Source organism: Ciconia boyciana, chromosome 5 (genome assembly GCF_034638445.1).
Source record: "Ciconia boyciana chromosome 5, ASM3463844v1, whole genome shotgun sequence".
In the NCBI taxonomy this organism is placed as follows: Eukaryota; Metazoa; Chordata; class Aves; order Ciconiiformes; family Ciconiidae; genus Ciconia; species Ciconia boyciana.
This window is the reverse complement of record NC_132938.1, coordinates 25,967,809-25,987,324: the sequence shown is the minus strand read 5'-3', so window position 1 is coordinate 25,987,324 and position 19,516 is coordinate 25,967,809. Positions and strand designations below refer to the sequence as shown.

Here is a 19,516-nt window from a genome sequence, read left to right as displayed (position 1 = left end):
TCTCCTCCATTAATAAGTAAATAGGGGTATTAAAGAACACATCTTTGTTAATGCTGTACTTTCATTAGATCCTGCTCAGGAGAAGTGTTGAAAGTTTGGACAGATAATTAAAAAGTTAAAAGGAGTTTTGCTATTTGACTCATAAAACAGTCTTTGGGTTAACCTCTTTCTAGCCCACTTCTTTTACATATTGCTTGTAAGATGCTTGAAAAAACTACACTTTATGGAAATCTAAAGGAAGTGGTCTGTAACAATTATATTATTAAGTAGCAGTGAGGCTTCAAATATCAAGGGTTCAGAGATACCATGTTAGAAAATGGCAGTAAGTCTTACAGTCTTAGTAACCTATAGATGAGTTACTTCAACATTAAAAGGCAACATTCTTTCATCCCAAGGGTTCTAACAAGTGAGCAATGAAAATGTACATATGTTCTGCAAAAGTGTGTGAACACATGAGTCAGAACTGATCGGATCCTAACTTGCCATGCTGCTAGTGTCAGCCGCTAGCAAAGTGACAGCTCTAGCCCTTTTTAGGTTTATAGTTGTGTTTCAGAGTCTTTAGCATGGGTGAAGATGAGATTTTACTTTCTAATGTAAAAGAATGTCCAATGTTCTCAACTTACAGTTCCGGTAAACAGTGTTTTAAGGAAATTACTAAATACTTTGAAACAGTAAAAACTGCAAGTGTCGGTCATGCTGGACTTTCTGTCTAAAAAATATCAAAGATCTTTAAGAGCTGCCAGTTTCAGTCACACATGCTTTTCTGTTCTTGACCTAAAATCAGTCCTGTGAAGATCATGTATCTATGCCTTCTATTCTAATGTAAAATCTTTGCTTTCTAAAGCCCTACAATCCTCCAGTGACAGATAAAATACTAATCTGTGTATTAAGGCAGAAATCCAAATATACTGGATACACAAGGCACTTTTATACTCTCACTGCAGTCAATTGTCCAATTCAAAGACTCTTCTTATCATGTACAGTACTATGAATTATTAAGAATAATTGAAAGATGAACTGATTATAAACTCAGTATATGACACTCGTATACAGCACTTCATTTAATTCCTACAGATTATTAGTCAGCTAGATACTTGTCGATGTATGTTAGCCTACTTTGAACTATCCCAGGAAAAAAAAAAATGCTGTTTTCCCTGGAGTTAAGATGCTAATCACAGGACATGTAGTGCTACTTAGCTATACACCATCCTTTCCACCATGATTTCTTCTGGCACTACTTTTGGCATGTCCTTAAACAGAAACAGGACGGGATTCTTGTTGGTTCTTCTTGGAATCTATATTCATTATTTGTTAGTGTGTTACATGAGACTAGAATTTTTTAAGTCAGAAAAGTGACATTATTAATACCCTAATAAATAATTGCTTCATTACATCTCTTAAGTGAGACTGACTAAGGAAAATGAAAATAGGTAAATGGATATATTTCTCAGATGACTCCTTTGTTACATCTCTTTTCAGCTTGAAACTAATTGTCAGTGTTGAAATGCCATTGTCATAACACCATGCCTTCATGGCATCAAATTTTACATCCTCTCTACAAGTGGTTACAGGATGGGAAAAGGTAACAATGAGGATGAAAAGACAGGACAATTTGGGACTGTCATATGCTTTCCTTCTCTCTCTTTCCATTTTACTGTAAATACAATATGCTCCATAAGATGACCTCTGTTGCTGTTCTTCTGTTCATCACTAGTAAGTAAAATATTTCTCCCAGGTGTCTGAAACAGGTTGGATAATAATGCTGTTCCTAATAACAGGATTCCAAATATAAGACTTCAAAAAGAACAGACAGAAGTTTTATGAAGAATTACCAAACACTCTGGCTACAAATCCGAGGGGAAACTGGGAGGCAAACATGGTGAGAAACCAGGGAGCAGCATAGAGGCTGGGGCCAATCTCATGTTCCTCTAAGTGGTTATAGAGATCTCGATGGTAGTCATGAAGAAGTCGAGACAGTTGATACATCTGGATCTGCATGGAATAAGAACAAAGAGAATAAGATAAACATGTTTTAACACTCACAGTAGCAAAGTCCCTGCTTCACACTCTTATTAGAAACAGCGAAAGATACTTGTCAATTGATGTTTGGATGGAATTGTGTGAAGAAAATAAATACTCAGAAGCCACCTAAAAGACCCAGGATGGGTCACCTGTGAGCCTACGACAGGCTCATTTGCAGGGTCATTTGAACCTCACACAACACACAACAGAATTCTTCCTATTTATGGTTTTCATAGTTTCCCCAGTAGTCTTTTTATTTGAAACTAGTACATTTAAGATGATGTGTTCTTCTCCCAGATTATCCTTTCCCATTTTTGAGAACTGAATTTAAGTTCAAGTCCAGATTTTGACAATGCTCTCTATATTGCATTATTATGATTTAACATTAGCACCCTTTTATTAGAAAAATTGAAATCATACCTGTAAAATTGTCATGTCAGGACGATATTGTTTTCTCAAGCCTATGTCAAACATGAGAAACTTCAGCATTTTAAAAGCATCTTCTTCACTCATATGAAGTAGTAAAACTCCTGCCACAAAACTAAGGCCTTGGCAATATCCTACTTCCTGGTCCAGAAGCGAGTAGGCCTTCAAAATATTGTAGAGTGATAGCTGCCCAGCTCCCAGCTGTGCTGAGAAGTACGGATGTGTTGGAAATGTGCGCCCTGTGAAAATAGCTGAAGTGAGTGACGTAAACTAAAAAATAAACAAAAAACCCCCTTGCCATGTTATCAAATTAAACAGTCTTTCAAAAAGGCAGACTCTTTTGAAAGGTGGATTCTGAGCCAGCCCACAGGAAGACCATAAGAAAGTTAACAATACAAAACAATTGATTCTTATACTCTAATACTGTTTTGTTAAAGGAGTTGCAAAATTAATTCAGAAATTGTCAGGGGGATGGGAACAGTCTGTTGTTTAGAACAGCTGAGTAGCTGGTTCTTAAGATTGGCCCTTGATCTGTTTGTTAAAGGGCTTATAGGGGCTGGTTGCCTGTAATAGTGGGAGACTCGATTCAGCAGCTCGACGAGTCACACAGTCCTCTTTTCTTGATTAAAAAGTGTTAGCTTTTAGATAACTATTAGGATCCAGGCACAGACTTAGAACATCTGAGCTCTCCAGGTTGGGGCCCCTTCCCTTACTCTTTTCTTCTTGTCTTTTTTTTCCAGCAGATGTGTCTCTTGTCACCTCCCTCCTTGCCTTGGTCCCTCCCAGTCTTATGGGTTCTTCCTCCTTTCCTGCAGCATGAAGCTCAGACTCTTCCATGAGCTGATCCAGTTCACTCATCTGGCAGAAAAATCTTTTACATGGGGTTAGTTGTTCTGGCCTGTCACTCAGCTGTGTCAGCTCCAGGAGGGGTCCCACGAGCACCGGTACAAGTGACAAGCACTTGGAGAGTGGGAGTCGGTTGTTGGAGCAAAACTTTCTCTTGGTAGCAATGGGCTTTGGATCTATTCCCCACATCTCTTTAATGTGGTAATCCCAGCCTAAGGTAAACTATACTAATAATCATAGAGCTGTAGGAGCACAACTGAGCCATTTTCAGTTCTTCTGTTCTAGAACAAGATGATGACTTCCACCCCAGACTTGCTTGCCTGTAAACTTTCATACAGAGCTGGGACCCACATGTCCTTAAACCAAACCAATCCAGCTAGGTAACTTACACAATCAGTTTGACCCACAATATTTACTTAGCGAATAAAAACTCAATTTGTCTTTTTTTTCTGCAGCCCTTACAATATCAAGAATTGTGTAGCTATATATGTTCTCTCATATATGCTATATACATATTATATGAGAGCACAGCTAATGGAGGCAGCCAACAGACATAGCACTTTGTGCAGCAGTTTTTGGGCTTTGCTTCTTTGAGCTCTTGAGCATCTGGATTCTTTGGGATCGCCAGGGGAGTCCTGGGAACCTGAGGGTACTGCTGCTGGCAGGTAAGGCTGAGGCTGTGGTAAGGGTAGCTCTGGCAGCTTCTAACCAACCCTTGGCAGCTGCCCTTGATGACAGGGTGCCTGTAGCCTTTGTTCTAGCTGATCCCTGATTAGGGAGGGTCATTAATGACCTGGACAATGGGGCAGAGCGCACCCTCAGCAGGTTTGCAGATGATACAAAACGGGGAGCAGTGGCAGATACACCAGAGGGTCGTGCTGCTGTTCAGAGGGACGACAGGCTGGAAAAATGGGCTGACAGGAACTTCGTGAAGTTCAGCAAAGGGAAGTGCAAAAATCCTGCACCTGGGGAGGAACAACCCCATACACCAGTATATGCTGAGGGACCCCCAGCTGGAAAGCAGCTTTGCAGAAAAGCACCTGGGGTCCTGGTGGTCGCCAAGTTGAAGATGAGCCAGCAACGTGCCCTCGCAGCAAAGAAGGCTAAAGGTATCCTGGGCTGCATTAGGAGCAGTGTTGCCAGCAGGTCGAGGGAGGTGATTCTTCCCCTCTACTCAGCACTGGTGAGGCCACGCCTGGAGTGCTGGGTCCAGTTCTGGGCTCCCCAGTAAAAGAGAGACATGGACATACTGGAGAAAGCCCAGCAAAGGGCCACTAAGATGATGAAGGGACTGGAGCATCTCTCCTATGAAGAAAGGCTGACAGACCTGGGCCTATTCAGCCTGGAGAAGAAAAGGCTCAGGGGGATCTTATCAATGTGCACAAATACCCTGTGGGAGTGAATGAAGAAAAGGGAGCCAGGCTCTTCTCGGTAGTGCCCACTGACAGGACAAGAGGCAACAGGCACAAACTGAAATACAGGAAATTCCACCTAACATAAGAAAAAAATCTTTTTTTATTGTAAGGGTGGCCAGACACTGGCACAGGCTGCCCAGCGAGGTTACAGAGTCTCCATCTATGGACATATTCAAACCCTGAGTGAACATGGTCCTGGGCAACCTGCTTTAGATGACCCTGCTTTGAGCAGGGGGATTGGACTAGATCTCAAGAGCTCCCTTCCAACCTCAACCACTCTGTGATTCTGTGAACAGAGACATTAAAGGCTTCATTTTTACAGATTTTTTTCAAAAACTTTTCCAAAAGGGAGTATTTTCATTTCTAGGAAAAAAAGCCTCCCCCTATCAGTTTTCCCCTGTGAAATACCTCAACGGAGAAGAAATTTTATACTTCTTTTGTTCTAGTATTAAGTGGAGCTTGTTTTTCGGTTGCCCACTTGTTAAATACCACCCCACCCTTTGGCTCCTGGAATGCTTCTATGCTGCCAGAGCTCCTGTTTCAAGAAGACAAAGCCTGAGGCAGAGTCCTAGCCTGTCACATGGGACACTGGCATTCAGTTCCTGAGCAGGTCTCCCCTGGCCAGGCTGTCACAGAGTTGAATGTTACAGAAGAAATATTTCTAGCTTCCAAATGAGAAGGAGCTTGTGTTCCTTTGCAAAGGAATCCTCTGCCTGAATGACAAGTTATTACAACATGGTCTAAAGGCAGACCTGTACTGCCTCACTCACGCAGCAAGGTTCCTTTCATATAAGTCATGAAGAAAAGTTACAAGCTGAGCAAGAATAAAAATGCAAAGAAGTTCTAAAAAACAGTAAATAGAGGAGGAGCAGAACTGCTAAACTCACAAGCTGATTTGTTTCTGAGTGCCCTGGTGATGAATTAACTAAGAATTTTAGCTCTTACTTAAGAGCAAACAACTCCTGGCCCTGCTGAAAAGAGACTCTAAATGAACTGTGATACTTTCTCATTCTGGTGCTCTTGAGGTAAGTACCTACTACTTTATTTTTGAAATGTAATAAAACAAAACATAATTTTCTACTGTGTTCAGCAAACACTCAGCAATGAGTACAGTGGTTTCCTACACTGATAGCATCTGGAAGTCAATTTACCCTACCTTACTGAGAGAAGAAATGATTTACTGAACATGACTTTGGTGTTCAGGACCTGGTGTTCAGGACCTGAAATCCCCAGTGACTGCAGTGGTTGTGCAGGTGGGGCCACACAAGGAAATACACAAAAAACCCTTCAGGGAATTGTGGCTTTGTTCTTGTCCATGTAATGAAATAGCACTGTGACACATAAACTGGGCCAGGAAAGCGGCTGCTGTATCTTACCTCTGCATCCAGATGCGCACTTCTGTCCTCATTCTCAGGAAGCACTATTTACAGCTCAGGATGCATTGATTCAACTAAGTGTGAGCAATACTATTACAGCTTTGGCTCATACTGTGTTAGCAAGACCTCTTTAGCTTAATTTGGGAAAGCTTTTCTAAAGATTATAACCACATGTTGCAAGAACATAGGTTTTTCTCTCAAGGGAGAAGTGCATGCTTTCAGAAGGATTCTTAAAGATTTAAGAGAAAACGCTTCTGATAGCCTGAAGGAACACAAGTCAGAACGTGCAAATTCCTTCTAGCTGCCTATCCAGTCCTGCTGTGTGTTACTGTGGAGCACTACTCTATTTCAATGTGAATCACTAGGAAACTAGGAAGTCTTCAGCTTCCTAGTTTCATCTTACTGAAATAATAGGGCCCAATCCTTCCCTCAGCTAATGGACTACCAAATAGCTCCCCGACAAAAACAACACTGCATGAAAACCACCATGAAGTTACCAATTTGCCAACACATGCAGTCATTTGTTTCTACAAGCAGAGCACACAGCTAAGATGGGAAAGTATTCATGTGCAGAACCAGGCAGAAAATATGAAGAGCTTGCTGAGCTAGCATGCCCCAATCTGCTGTGTGAGCCAACCAAACTCAGACTGACTGTGCTCCCTACTGTCCAGGACTTGTCCCACCCCTCTCCCCTCTGCTGAAGGTGTTCAGTTCACTAACCTGGCACAAAACTATTCACCCCTTACTGAGGCACTTCAGTGCGACAGAATCCCAATGTTCACTGCCAGGGGTAACACCACCAGGTATGCTGACTTGCTCCTGGTTTCTCAGACAATAAACTGAATTAAAATAACCAAGGGAGGAGAAAACAATATCTTAAAAAATATCCACAACTGTATATTCATGAGGATAATCTGTAGATTATCTGTAAAAACTTCCAATTCAGCCATATACCAGTGAGGTGTTATAAACTTCCATCAGATGGCTTACATTCAAACACAAATACTTTTGCCAGGGTAAAGGTTAGACATGTGAACATGTGACTCAGCAATCGCGTATATTTGAATAATTACTGTCACGTTAGAAATACTTCAATGACCGCAACAGATTCCACAGAATACTTAACCCAGCTGAGGAGCAGCCATGTGCAGCTTGGGGGCAGGACTGGAGAGAATAGGGAACAGCCTTCATGAGGGAAGGCAGAGAGGATGCCAAAAAGTGCCTCTGTGAGGTCTACGAAACAAATGGCCGACTTGTGGGAGCTTCTGAGATGGAGAGGTCGCTGGTACTGATATAGACCTTAACAAAACCATCTGGGAGCAGCAGCAACCAGAGACAGTAACAATGTTCAATACTGATCCACATCTTGCAGAGCATACTGACTTTTGGTCTTATTAAATGTTCCCAGGTTTCATTATCGTCTTAGTCTAGCAGTGGCAAGAGTCAATCAATGAAAGACAATCTCAAACAAGGGAACTAAAAGTGATAAAGGAAGAGGACCAGGAAAAGTAAAAGGAAGTGTTAAGAATGGCATAATTTTTTGAGGTATATGAAGACTGCTCTTTTACAATTACCTGGAGCACTCTCTTCTGCTCCTACCCTAAAACAATCATTTCATGCCATTCAGATTTCGTTTCTCCTGTTTCCTTCTAATACTAGAAAAATCTTTTTGAACTTTGAACGATAAATGTGAGGGAAAATGGAAAACTCTACTCAAGAAGACCAAAAGCCTGCCTGAAACCCACCTCCCAGTCACTACAAATTTAAGAGCCTTGGTTCCTAACCTTTCTCTACTAAACTCAATGGACTATAGTATATGTGCCTCCACAGACCAATTCACTGTACCTAAATCAGGAGCCAGCTACTGCTTAAAATTAGGCAATGAGCCTTTTTTTTTAATTATTAAAAAGAGCTTCTTTCATAATTGTTTTAATACAAGTAAAAATAACAACTGCCAGCAACTACCCATTAAAAAAAGAAGAAAAAAAAAGAAAAAAGCAAAACTTCTGCATTATTTCAAGTAAATGTGTTTAACAGAGACAGCAAACACTGGACATCAGGAACGACTAGCACATGATTCAACAGCGTGCCCTAATATATTGACTTCCTTTCTTGATAATTTGTATTCCATGGGCCTGTGGAGTTCACTGTCAATATGTGAAATACAGATGCCTTACAGTTACATCTAGCAACCTCTTATTACCACATGTTGCAAAGGACCTCTGAGCTTGAAACACAGATTTGTTTTTTCCTAATGGTGTCAAGTAATAGTTCTCACTTATACCAGATTAAAAGCAGTTCTTACCAACAACCTGTTATTAAAAGGTGAGAGCTTTTTGTGTGTTACCTTCTTTTATTTAATTCTCTTCCAGAGATCATAAAACCCTTACTTTAATTTCAGACCACTACTGTACTTACCTAGGTCAATAAGTATTGCATGTTGCTGGGAAGTTAGTTGTTTTAGGAGTTCTTTATAAGGTGTGTCCTTTGGTTGTTGTTTACTTGGAAACTGATGTTTAAGATGGTATTGCTCTGCTAGAAACTTCCAGATCTCCCCACGGTGGTGACGTGGTACTCCTGAGAGAAGAAAGTTACTAAACCAGCAATTTGTACTCATACTAAGGGTTCAGCTATAGTTGAGCTAACAGGCTTGAGGAACTGAAGATCCATATCTGCTAGATATGCAAGCAGATCTCTATCTGTTATCTCCATATCTGCTGTCTCCAGTAGACCACAGAAGCAGATCAAACTACAGTGCTTATACTTCTTCAACCAATAAAACACATTAGCATCTTAACAGGAGAGATTTAAAGTAGAAATAGGGTGAGCTGCCTAAGTCTAAGGTTACCACTTACATTCAGTCTGACAAGTACTAGAAGAGGTAGCAAAAATTGCAATACTTGTCTCTGAAAAGTTATATGCTTATCTCCCATTTTTGCATGTAAAGTACACAATAAAGCACTGCAATAGAACTAATTAACATTTTTCACTAATATAGCACTGACACTGTCGTTAGGAGTAAGTTTTAGAAAGGTAGGATGCATGCATACCAAAAGTATAAACAAGTACAAATGAGATGTGATCTAGAGACTACAACAGAAGGCAGATCATCAGAAAGCAAGTACTGTATTTCTAGTTTTGCTATTGGTTTGCTGAATCACTGGTACACATAAAAGTGTTCTAAAGCTTGAATTTCTTTATAAAAAGGGATGATGCTACTTAACTATTTCACATAGACAACACTAGGCTTCAGTTGTATCTATATGCAAAGCTCTGAAAGTAATAGAAAAGTTACTGTTACACGCATACTTTATTCAGCACAAGACTGGCACTATTAAATCATCTACACAAGAAATCAATACACTGTTCTTTGGGAAAGTACTCTCTCTAATCCATGATGTACTGGAATCAGATATTACAGTTTGAAGTAACTTACGGCTTAAAGTTTTTTTGACTGCTTTTTTCTTTTGGTATATATGTAACATATGGATGGCAACAATAATAGGAGAAATCAAAATTGACTCAAGCATACAACTTATATGGAAAGATAACAAAACATATTAGAGCAGTCTCACTGCCTTCTCTCATATAAGCACAAAAGGATATGAATTTATCTCTGCAATAGTTATTTTTACTACACTATCATAATCCAGCGACAATTGCTTGAAAATGAAATGCTAGTAGAAATGTATAATATTTGAATCCATATCACAAGTGTATTTAGAGAACACTTCTGTAAATTAGTTTAGGGAACTTAAACCCAATTATCAAAAAGTCTCCAACATGAAACAGTGAGGGAAAGTGCTGTTTCAGTGCTGTTCTCCTCTTCAGATACACATCTAAAATCTCATTAGTTTCAGTGAGGTTGAATATGTCACATAGGGTAGAACTGGCTTAATAGTGCACATGTACAGCTGCAAAATTACAAATGAATTAAAATTCCCTTTAAGGAAGTAGCGCGATATTAAGTTTATCTCTGTATGCTGCATCGTACATGTAAAATAAAGTATTTAGTTTACTACTTCCTAAATGAAAGATGGACTATATCTAAACACCTACTACATTGTACATTACAGGTCAACACTATGTATTTGTTATCCTAATTTAAGCCCCATGCTTATTGCAACCTGCATTTCTTACCTGTTTGCCTTGCTTACTCAAGTTATTTTTAATGGTTTTCGTCTAAACTAGAACTTGCTAAACTCAATTTAAATGCATTTTTCATTTCTGCATATGTATGAAATTTCTTCACTCCAAGAACTCTGACACAACAGGGCTCTAGAGAGCAGAGCGTATTAATAGCATCAAGAGATTGGGATAATTTCCCCATCTACTGGCTACTTGTATGTGCTTCTTACTAGCAATCCACTAAGCATGGTTTTATTTATTTATTTACTTATTTTGCATCACTCCAAGTTTTTTAAGTTTTATTTTGAACTCTAACACAGGCCAGCATCACTGGACTATCAACAGAAACCAAGTTTTTCTCATGCTCAAATACTGACTGGACAGAGCCCTTCCCCTGCATGAATGGAAGGAAACCTGTGATAATGAGCTTTCCTTACTCTGCAGAGATTTGTGCTTGGGGCATTTGAAATTGTTAGAAATCTAGACTTACCTAGTCATCTTAAATGGACAATTTGGTTTAACTTGCTTGAATAATTGCATATAGGCAGGTGCAATATTTAAAATATTAAACTTCTGCTAGTGGTGAATTCTTGATACTTCCTTTACACATTGGAAAGCTTTGTATAGAACTATAAAAAGCTCCCTGGAGTAGCCATCTTTACCATAGGCTACATATAGCACTCAGCATAAGGCATTTAGGTCCAACCATAGCACAAATAACATTGAGTAATAACCCAATTTCTTAGAACATTTAAAAAACGTCCTTAGGTTGTATTACTTCTGATGCAGTGGAGAGAGGGGCTGGTTGCTCAGCCCTGCAGTTGTTAGGAAGACTGTAAGTGGTGTTTGCAGGTACAATGCATTGTTGAACTCAGAAGAAAGGCAGTTCTACAGAGATATCCATGTATGCTGTTTGTATACACACATACTACCCAGGCTGGAACAGAGAATTTCCAGATAATAGTGCAGACAGTTTCTTCAGTTATTTACACAGTCATTTGTTTGGCATTTTTTCTTTAATGATAACTTTTAATTTATAAAATCAGATTGCAACAATTGTAATGCACTGAGGTACTGTACAACTCTCCTGTAAGGACAAATGTCATTCAAAAATGAATACCAAGTACTGTAACTCCAGTAATACAATTGCAGCTACCGCTGAAAGGGACTGTTACTTGCATATGCATAACCATGAAGATACCGAACATTGTTACTTGTTTAGTCAGCAACCTAAGGAACAGCTCAAGTGAGAATCCGGTTATAAGGAGTGGTTAAGAGGTCACCCTATTCCTTTTCTAATACAATTTATATGCATTTTAACAACGCAAAATAACAAACATTGCTTACCTTGTGCAACAGCAGAGTGTATTTTTTCCACATCAAATTTAATCTTTGACCTTCCAGGCGCACTCAACATTTTTTCCCAAATCAAAGTTACATCTTTTAAGCATGGTGTGATTTCTTCATAGTCAAGTTTCAGACGTCTGTTCTGCAAATTGTTTTCTGAAGCTAGGAAGTGATATCACGAATGTACCAGTTAATATTGTTTACTATTTGTAAAATGGATTAATTTAACTTAGAACTTCATCATGCAGTCCACCTAAAATTAAATCTTATTAATTCTGAAACATTACATGTCTAAATTTTTTTAATTGTGGGGTGTTTTGGTTTGGGTTGGTTTTTTTTTTCTTTAAGATATTATATGCAATATTAACTGTGTGTGGTTTGTTAAATTAAGTTCCTTAAAGCTAGTCAACTCTTAAATCTGAAGAAACACGAGAGATGATGACTAATGAAATAAATGCAAGATTTTCCTGACAGGATTTTTCAATTTCCCAGATCTTAAAAAAACATTAGTGCAGAAGACCTACACCAAATAAAAACACAAAACCAATATAGTCATGTATTTCTTATGCATACAGCTCCATAATAGTAATGACAAAGTAAAAAAATGACTTTAAAGGTGATCATTCACATGTTCATTTTTATAGACTACATAAAAAGGAAAGTTCAAGTATAGAAAATTTCAGAACCCTGAACACAAATAGGACTATAAACACTATATATACATGAGGCTCTCTTGAGGTCTCCACTGAAGAAATCAGAACAAGGATCAATGCATAACTCAGTCTTAAATAAGACATTTTAGATCATCAGAGCTCCTGGAGCAAAGATGCATTGTAGTATTGGTGATTTTCTCAGATTATGATTTATAAGAATACTCCACTGTATCTTCATGTGTTATCTATAAGGGATTAGAAAAAAAATAATCAATAGCTGGGAAAGCATCAAAGAACCATGACAAAAATGAAAATGAATTCTGTAGCTGACTGTTAATTCCAAAGTTTAGAAGTGGAGTGAGAATTTCAAAGGGACTCCTAGCAAAGCTTTTAAGTTTTGTTTCTGTGGGGGCTTTATAGTACTAGAATGTACCTGGAAAAAAGGCTTTATTAATGGCATTCATGTAAACTAAATAATAAAGCACCTTGTGGGACAGTGGATGAATTTGTGCAGGTCAGGAGACTGAAAAAAACAGAAGAGATCTTTCAGCTCAGATGGAGAAAAAAGGTGCAGTGCAGATGAGAGAGAAAGATGTCAGACATCTATTCCTAAAAGGCATGAAATGCTGAAATAAAATGTTATAAGGAAACCGAGACGAAGCTACAAAAAGAGCACTAAGGAGCGACATAGATTGTGGTAAGTCTATGGCGAATTTAACAAAATGGGTATTTTAGTTTTTTAACTGGGCTGTAATGTGGCTGAGGACTCAATGCACCTAGTTCCAGGACAAGAGTCCTGGGATATAGTGAGCAGCTCTCTACTTGCAAAAATGATCAGAGCACAGGTTCAAAAGACATAAAGGACTGAAAAGGTTCTATAGTATTAAACAAAAACTAAAAAATACTTCTCCTCAATAACAACCTTTGAGCAAACTACAAATAACATGATTTGGAACCATGTTTATAAAATAGTTTACCATGAAGTGACCATGATTTTTAATCATGTTGCCATGATGTATTCACAGTACTTCATTGTTGTGAAGATGCATTACTGTAATGCTAACAAGGTACTCTCATTTTGAGAACATTCTGCCATACATCATAAGCCTACTGCTACTTTTGACGATTTCACACCATGAACTCACAAAATCACACTCCTATGCATTACAGTCTTGAGACAATATATGTAAAAAGATGTTACCTTTTGTTAGTTTAACTCTCCATTGTTTGTATGTTCCACTTGTTTATATAAATTTACTAAACAGTTAAAAATCACCTGAAATTTACATGGCCCATAATGACACTAAAATAGCCACTACACTAAGCTCATCTTGTTCCGAGATCTGTATCTGCAATTAAGGTTTTTTAGGTTATCAAATTCTGAGAGTCGAAAAGGGTTAGCTTATCCTGTACTTCCACTAGCTAAAACAGGATTCTAGATTTTAAAAATGGAAAAAGAACTGTTTATATCTGGGAAGTGTCCACCTTACCTCTTTATCCTGTAGTTGGGATAACTCTATCTCAGCCAAAACCAGGACAACTTGTTAAAATTTTTATGGATATTAATGTCCTGCCGTTGGCAAAAACTTGACTGCAGGCTGCAGATTCATATAACTTGAATACAAGATAATTAAAAAAAAAACCAAACAGGGAAATTTATTTCTAAATGCTAGGTCCCATAAAAATTCCAAGTTACAGAATGACTTGATAGAAGCTTATTTATGACAGCAGTGCTCTAAGCTGAAGGGATGGTATAAATCATCACTCTTGGTACCTCTTTCTCCAGATGGTCTTGGCCCCTTAGCCAAGGGCATTGTATATTTGGTATCTATTGCCATATTTTATTTTATTGGATTAGCAAGAACATTTGCTGGTAACATGGCTGTCACCTGTGAGGTTCTTAGGAAATTCAGGTATCAGGTGCCCTTCAGATATCAGGGTTGAAATAGGAAAGCTATACTACTGTCTTGGTTTCGGCTGGAATAGAGTTAATTTTCTTCCTAGTAACTGGTATAGTGCTGTGTTTTGGATTTTAGTATGAGAATAATGTTGATAACACACTGATGTTTTGGTTGTTGCTAAGCAGTGCTTACACTCAATCAAGGACTTTTCAGCTTCCCATGTTCTGCCAGGTGCACAAGAAGCTGGGAGGGGGCACAGCCAGGATAGTTGATCCAAACTGGCCAAAGGGCTATTCCATACCATATGCCGTCATGCTCAGTATATAAACTGGGGGGAGTTGGCCGGGGGGCAGCGATCACTGCTTGGGGACTGGCTGGGCACTGGCTGGCGGGTGGTGAGCGGTTGTATCACTGGTTTTTTTTTCCTCCTGGGTTTTGTTCCTCTCTCGCTCTCTTGTTGTTTTCCTTCACATTACAATTTATCATTATTTTTTTGTTCCAATTATTAAACTGTTCTTAACCCACAAATTTTCTTACTTTTGCTCTTCTGCTTCTCTTCCCCATCCCACCGTGGGGGGGAGGGTGAGCAAGCGGCTGTGTGGTACTTAATTGCCGACTGGGGCTAAACCACAAAAACTACTAGGAGCAAATAGCCTACAGGTGGGCTAAGTCTTTTGGGAGGCCATATCCAATGTCTGGGAGAGGGGTTTTCTCCTTCCAGCCAGGAGGAGTCTCAGCTCAAGTTTAAAGAAGGATTTCATGTTTGGTATACTGACCTTTTCACACAGCTGGGCCCTTTCTCTACACAGTTCTTCTTCCTGGAAGACAATCCTTCCTCAAGTTTACACAAAGGCAAAGAAGAATTGCCATTTTCATGCCAGGTACCTCACCCCTTGAAGATCTGTATGCAGCTGCTACAATGAAATGTGTACTCTTAATCAGCTGTATTTTATGTGTAAAAGTTGCCACCACAACGGATTTGTTGCAGCTACACATTCAGCCACAGAAGAACGTTGGTTAAGAACAACTGCAAATTCCAGTTTCTCAAGCTCCTTCTCATCACCCTTCTGACTGATCTAAGTCATTACTACTCCATACAAACCTTGCTTGCACAGTGTATGCACACAGGCAGGCACCCATAGAGGTCCACAACCAGCTCCTTAAGAACTTCAATTCAACTTCAAGACTGGCTAAACAGAACGTTGCAATGACCAATACTTAGACAATGACCTATGGATGCGAATGTAGAAAAGAATTCAGTTCATGATAGTGATTGTGCTGAATTCCTGGTCAGAGCTCCTAGACACCAGACTAAAAAACCCCAGCCATGGTAAAACTAAAAGAGTACCAATTAAGATCAAGTAAACAAATAATAAGGTGAAGTGATAAAAAAAATAAGTGTAAATTGTAACCTACACTAATGAGAGTTGAGGGAGATGGTGCTACACCGATTTACCTGGATGTTCCTAAAATGTTTCATTAAGGCTTGGTCCAATCCACTGCCAAGGCCACAGAGCAAATAAAAAAGTGAACTTGTATTGCAGTAGGGTGTAATCAAGAACTTCACCCACCTTGTAACTTCTGGTTTTCTTTCTCCATTCTGAGAAGCAGAATCTGCTGAATAATGGCTTTCTTCCACAACTCGCGAAGCTCACGGGGTGTCCGTTTCCTTTCCTCTTTCACTGGCCCAAAGGGGCCATCTTCACACACTGGTTCCAATGGGGATCTCGGTGGAAGTTCTCCCAGTTCAGAGTAATCTTTAAAAGAGAGAAGCTCTTGTGAACTATTTAGATTTCATAAATACGTGAATGAAGTGACACATTTTCAAAGATTGCATATATATACATACATATCTACATACACACACACACACATGTGTAGGAGGTAGCAATACCAACCAAGGTTTCCCAAATGACAGTTTCAAGCAGATTTACAAGCTGCTTCTGAATAAGAATCATATGGGCCAAAGCCTAGAACATTTTTTTGCTATAACCTGATAAAAACATTGTACCATACACCAAGACCATGGCTTGCTAATTACAGCTTTACAACGAAAGAACGAAAAAGGAAAAGGCAAGTCTGAGAAACTGCAAAAGTACAACCTACAGCTGAAACCTGGCATAATTCAAACAGCAGATCAAATCAAATAGAGCACCCACATAATTTAAAGAATAATCTCTAAACTGTGTTTAACAAAGAAAACACACGCCCTTAGCTGCACAAACACACCACCACCTAAGGCCATACAATGGGATGATTACCAGTTCTTAAAGTAAACATGCAGAAAGGGAGACAGGCACCTAGGACACGTTTGCTCTCACTTATAATTTTTAACCATGTCATAACCTTCTGCACTTTTTCTTTTGGCTTCAGCTGGTCTACCACAAAATGGATCATTTTGTCAAGCATGCAAGGTAATTCTAAGAAGACTGAAAACACTACAAAAGAAAGTGAACATTAAATAAATCCCAGGCAAATTCAAAAACTTTTTTTTTTTTAGAGAAAGGCTAAACAACATTGTTTTTCATCAAGTTCTCAACATAAGAAGCGTAAGTTCTTACAACTTGTTTTCTTAATGCCTGCTACAGTATCACTTAATTTTATTGTTTTATACAGCTTCTCTGAAGGCTCAATAGTCCTTGACATAACCTGTATCCAGGAGAAAAATTACTCAGTTCACTACCTTTAAAATGAATGGTCAAAACCACTCATCTCTTCCTACCAAATCCCAAATGGAAAGCCATCACAACAGCACTTCTTCAGCCAAACAGAGTGGCTGTGAAAGGTCTCCCCAAGGACAAGCTGACCAGTTATGCATGCAAGAAAATGCTTTAAAAATCAGTGCAACAAAAACCATTCCCGGACTCCCCAGCCAAGGACAAGTACATCTGTGCATGCTATTTCAAACAGCTCCTGAAGAAGGGACACTCCTGAAACAATTATTCTGCGTGGTAGCTCAGTGGTCCATTTCTTTATCATTGGCTAGCACAGTGATAAAGATTTTGAATTAAACACACACACACACACAAATTATCTCATCTCTACAAACTAACAAAATAGGAAGGTTTTCACCCCTTCAGAATCTGCTCAGAAAGCTACCATATATTGACTCACATGGTTCATATGCAGCTATTCTTTTCTTGTTTGTTGAAAGGCACTCACACAACTAAGCTCAGATGACTAAATAAGAACCGAAACGTCCACAGCTGTTGGCTTCTGCTTTTCTAAGTTTTGCCACTGTCAATCTTTTGCTCTCAAAGAGTCAGAGACAAATAGGGTGGGTCCAAAACCACCTGTTTCCTTATTCAACATCTATTTGTTTGTCACCATAGTTAAATTCAAGGGCTAAAACATACATATAAAAATAAATTCAACATTATCAGCTAGCAGCACAAATTAAACCTTTACAAACTTGCACTCTGGATGTAAGTGTGGATACCCACACTTTGCTTATCTACAGCATTTCAGAGAACAATGAACTTCATGGGGATGTGAATTAGGCAAAGGACAAATATTTGACACTTTAATGGCAATCATCATTTGTTGCAAAGAGAAGTAGGAAACACTAACAGAAGCATTCAAAAGTACAGCTGGTTATGAAAAATATCAATACAATGAAAAAATTATATCACTTAAAATAAACTGGGAAACATTAATTTAATTTTTTTCTTTACAGGTAAATAGAAAGAATTCCATGGGCTAAGATCTGCAGTTATAAAAGAGGTTTAGGTAAATATCATCAGGTAGAGAAGCAAGACACACTTGATAATCCTCAACTTGTGTTGACAATTAAAGGAAAATTATTTTGATTTGATTGTTGTTTTTGATGCACATACTATACTGTCAACAGTGTTCTGTACATATAGTAGCTTTCATGCCGATTTTTCTTAGTGCCTATTAAAGAACATTATAAGGGAAATGCTCTTAAGGATAATGCTGGTAGACCTGCCTTAATTTGCTTGAATAAAATAATAAACTTAAAATAAAAATACCATCTCGAAGGAAAGGTTTTCATTTTCTCTAAGGCTGCATTACATGCACAAAGTAACATCGCCTTAAGAAAGAGGAATTAACGAAAATGGTCACCAAACATTAATGCAAAAAGTAAAAGTGATCCAGAGAGGTACAGCCTTATCCACTGTACGCTATCTGTAGTCTATTCACTTCTTATTACATTCTTATAGCATCCAATATAGAATGCATGCACATCTTGAGGGAAACAAATGTCTTCTCACCCTACACATCCTCTCAGTGGTTTATGGATCTCCTTTAGAGTCAGATACATATTCTGGTTTTATGCATGTACATATGCATGTCTGTGTTAGAAAATATCAGACTATCTACAGAGACAGTTTATGGTTACCCACTTGCAAAAGAAACAAGCTGCCAAAAACCATACAAGGAAATGGATTAAACTTGTTGCATTCCTAAAGCAAGAATCAACGTATCCAAGACCTAAAATCTTCCTTTTTTAACATGCACATTCTACTTTCTCAGTGCAAATTTTGTGGACTGGTCTTCAAGTACCAACTTAACAAAATACCACCTTCTAATTTGTTTGAGACGTTACTCAATTCTCACCCTCCAGTGATCAAACTTACTGTGGCAACACTTGAACCTCTGCAAAGCATTAATTACTCAAGTCCATGGTCCTGCTTCTATTTAGGCTGAAAATTTCTTGTCTATTACTGACTAACCTGATAAGATCAGTATTCACTAAAAGAAATTTAACTTACAATGCTTAAGGCTATAAAAGAAAACAGAAAGGTTACAAAATTCTATAGGCTGAACAATTATGATTATCAACCCTACCTCTAACTCTTCTGTGGAAGAGTCCTAGGCTTGATTTTTGCCTTCCAAATGGCAGCTCCTTTTCTATCCTTTCTTTCTTCTTATCACTTGTGGACATTTAACAGAAAGTCTGAAGTCTACTCTGATAAAGTGCAACACATTCACAACCTGCCTTCCCTCCCATCTCCATGCTGGCATGTAGCAGGATGTATAGAAACCCAAATGAACCTGTTTAACTGCTCAGGTGGCTTGTCTGAAGTTTGCAGAGTTGCATCAGCTGTTTGGCTGGTAAAGAAGGTGGGGGAGGTGAAATGTGCAGGTAATCCCTCCAAGCAAAGTAAAAAAACAGATAATTGGTAAGTCAGCACTAACCCATGTCCATGAATATACAACAAGGTGATCAACAGACATGCCATCTGGCTCCCAGATCCAGAACAGCCAAGAGTAGAAATACTGTAACAAGAAACTGATTATTTAATTATTATGCACAAACGATCTGGAGGATAGCAGAGCAAGCAAAGATAAATAGTAGAGCAATTCAACTGAACATAACTGGGAGCTCATGTTCCACTGAATGGAACTGCCATGCGTTAAAATCTAAGTAATGCGCA

General features: G+C 38.7%; 1 protein-coding gene across 9 annotated transcripts in view; it reads right to left on the bottom strand.

Annotated features, from left to right (window-relative positions):
- TBC1D1 (TBC1 domain family member 1) overlaps positions 1-19,516 on the bottom strand; it is a 115,729-nt gene that overhangs the window by 10,114 nt on the left and 86,099 nt on the right. For all 9 annotated transcript variants that reach the window (XM_072863457.1, XM_072863460.1, XM_072863466.1 and 6 more), the window contains 5 exons: positions 15,686-15,871; positions 11,561-11,722; positions 8,504-8,662; positions 2,443-2,687; positions 1,833-1,992 (listed from right to left, as the gene is read on the bottom strand). In XM_072863457.1, coding sequence (XP_072719558.1) covers positions 1,833-1,992; positions 2,443-2,687; positions 8,504-8,662; positions 11,561-11,722; positions 15,686-15,871 — 912 coding nt within the window. The remainder of the gene's footprint in view (positions 1-1,832; positions 1,993-2,442; positions 2,688-8,503; positions 8,663-11,560; positions 11,723-15,685; positions 15,872-19,516) is intronic.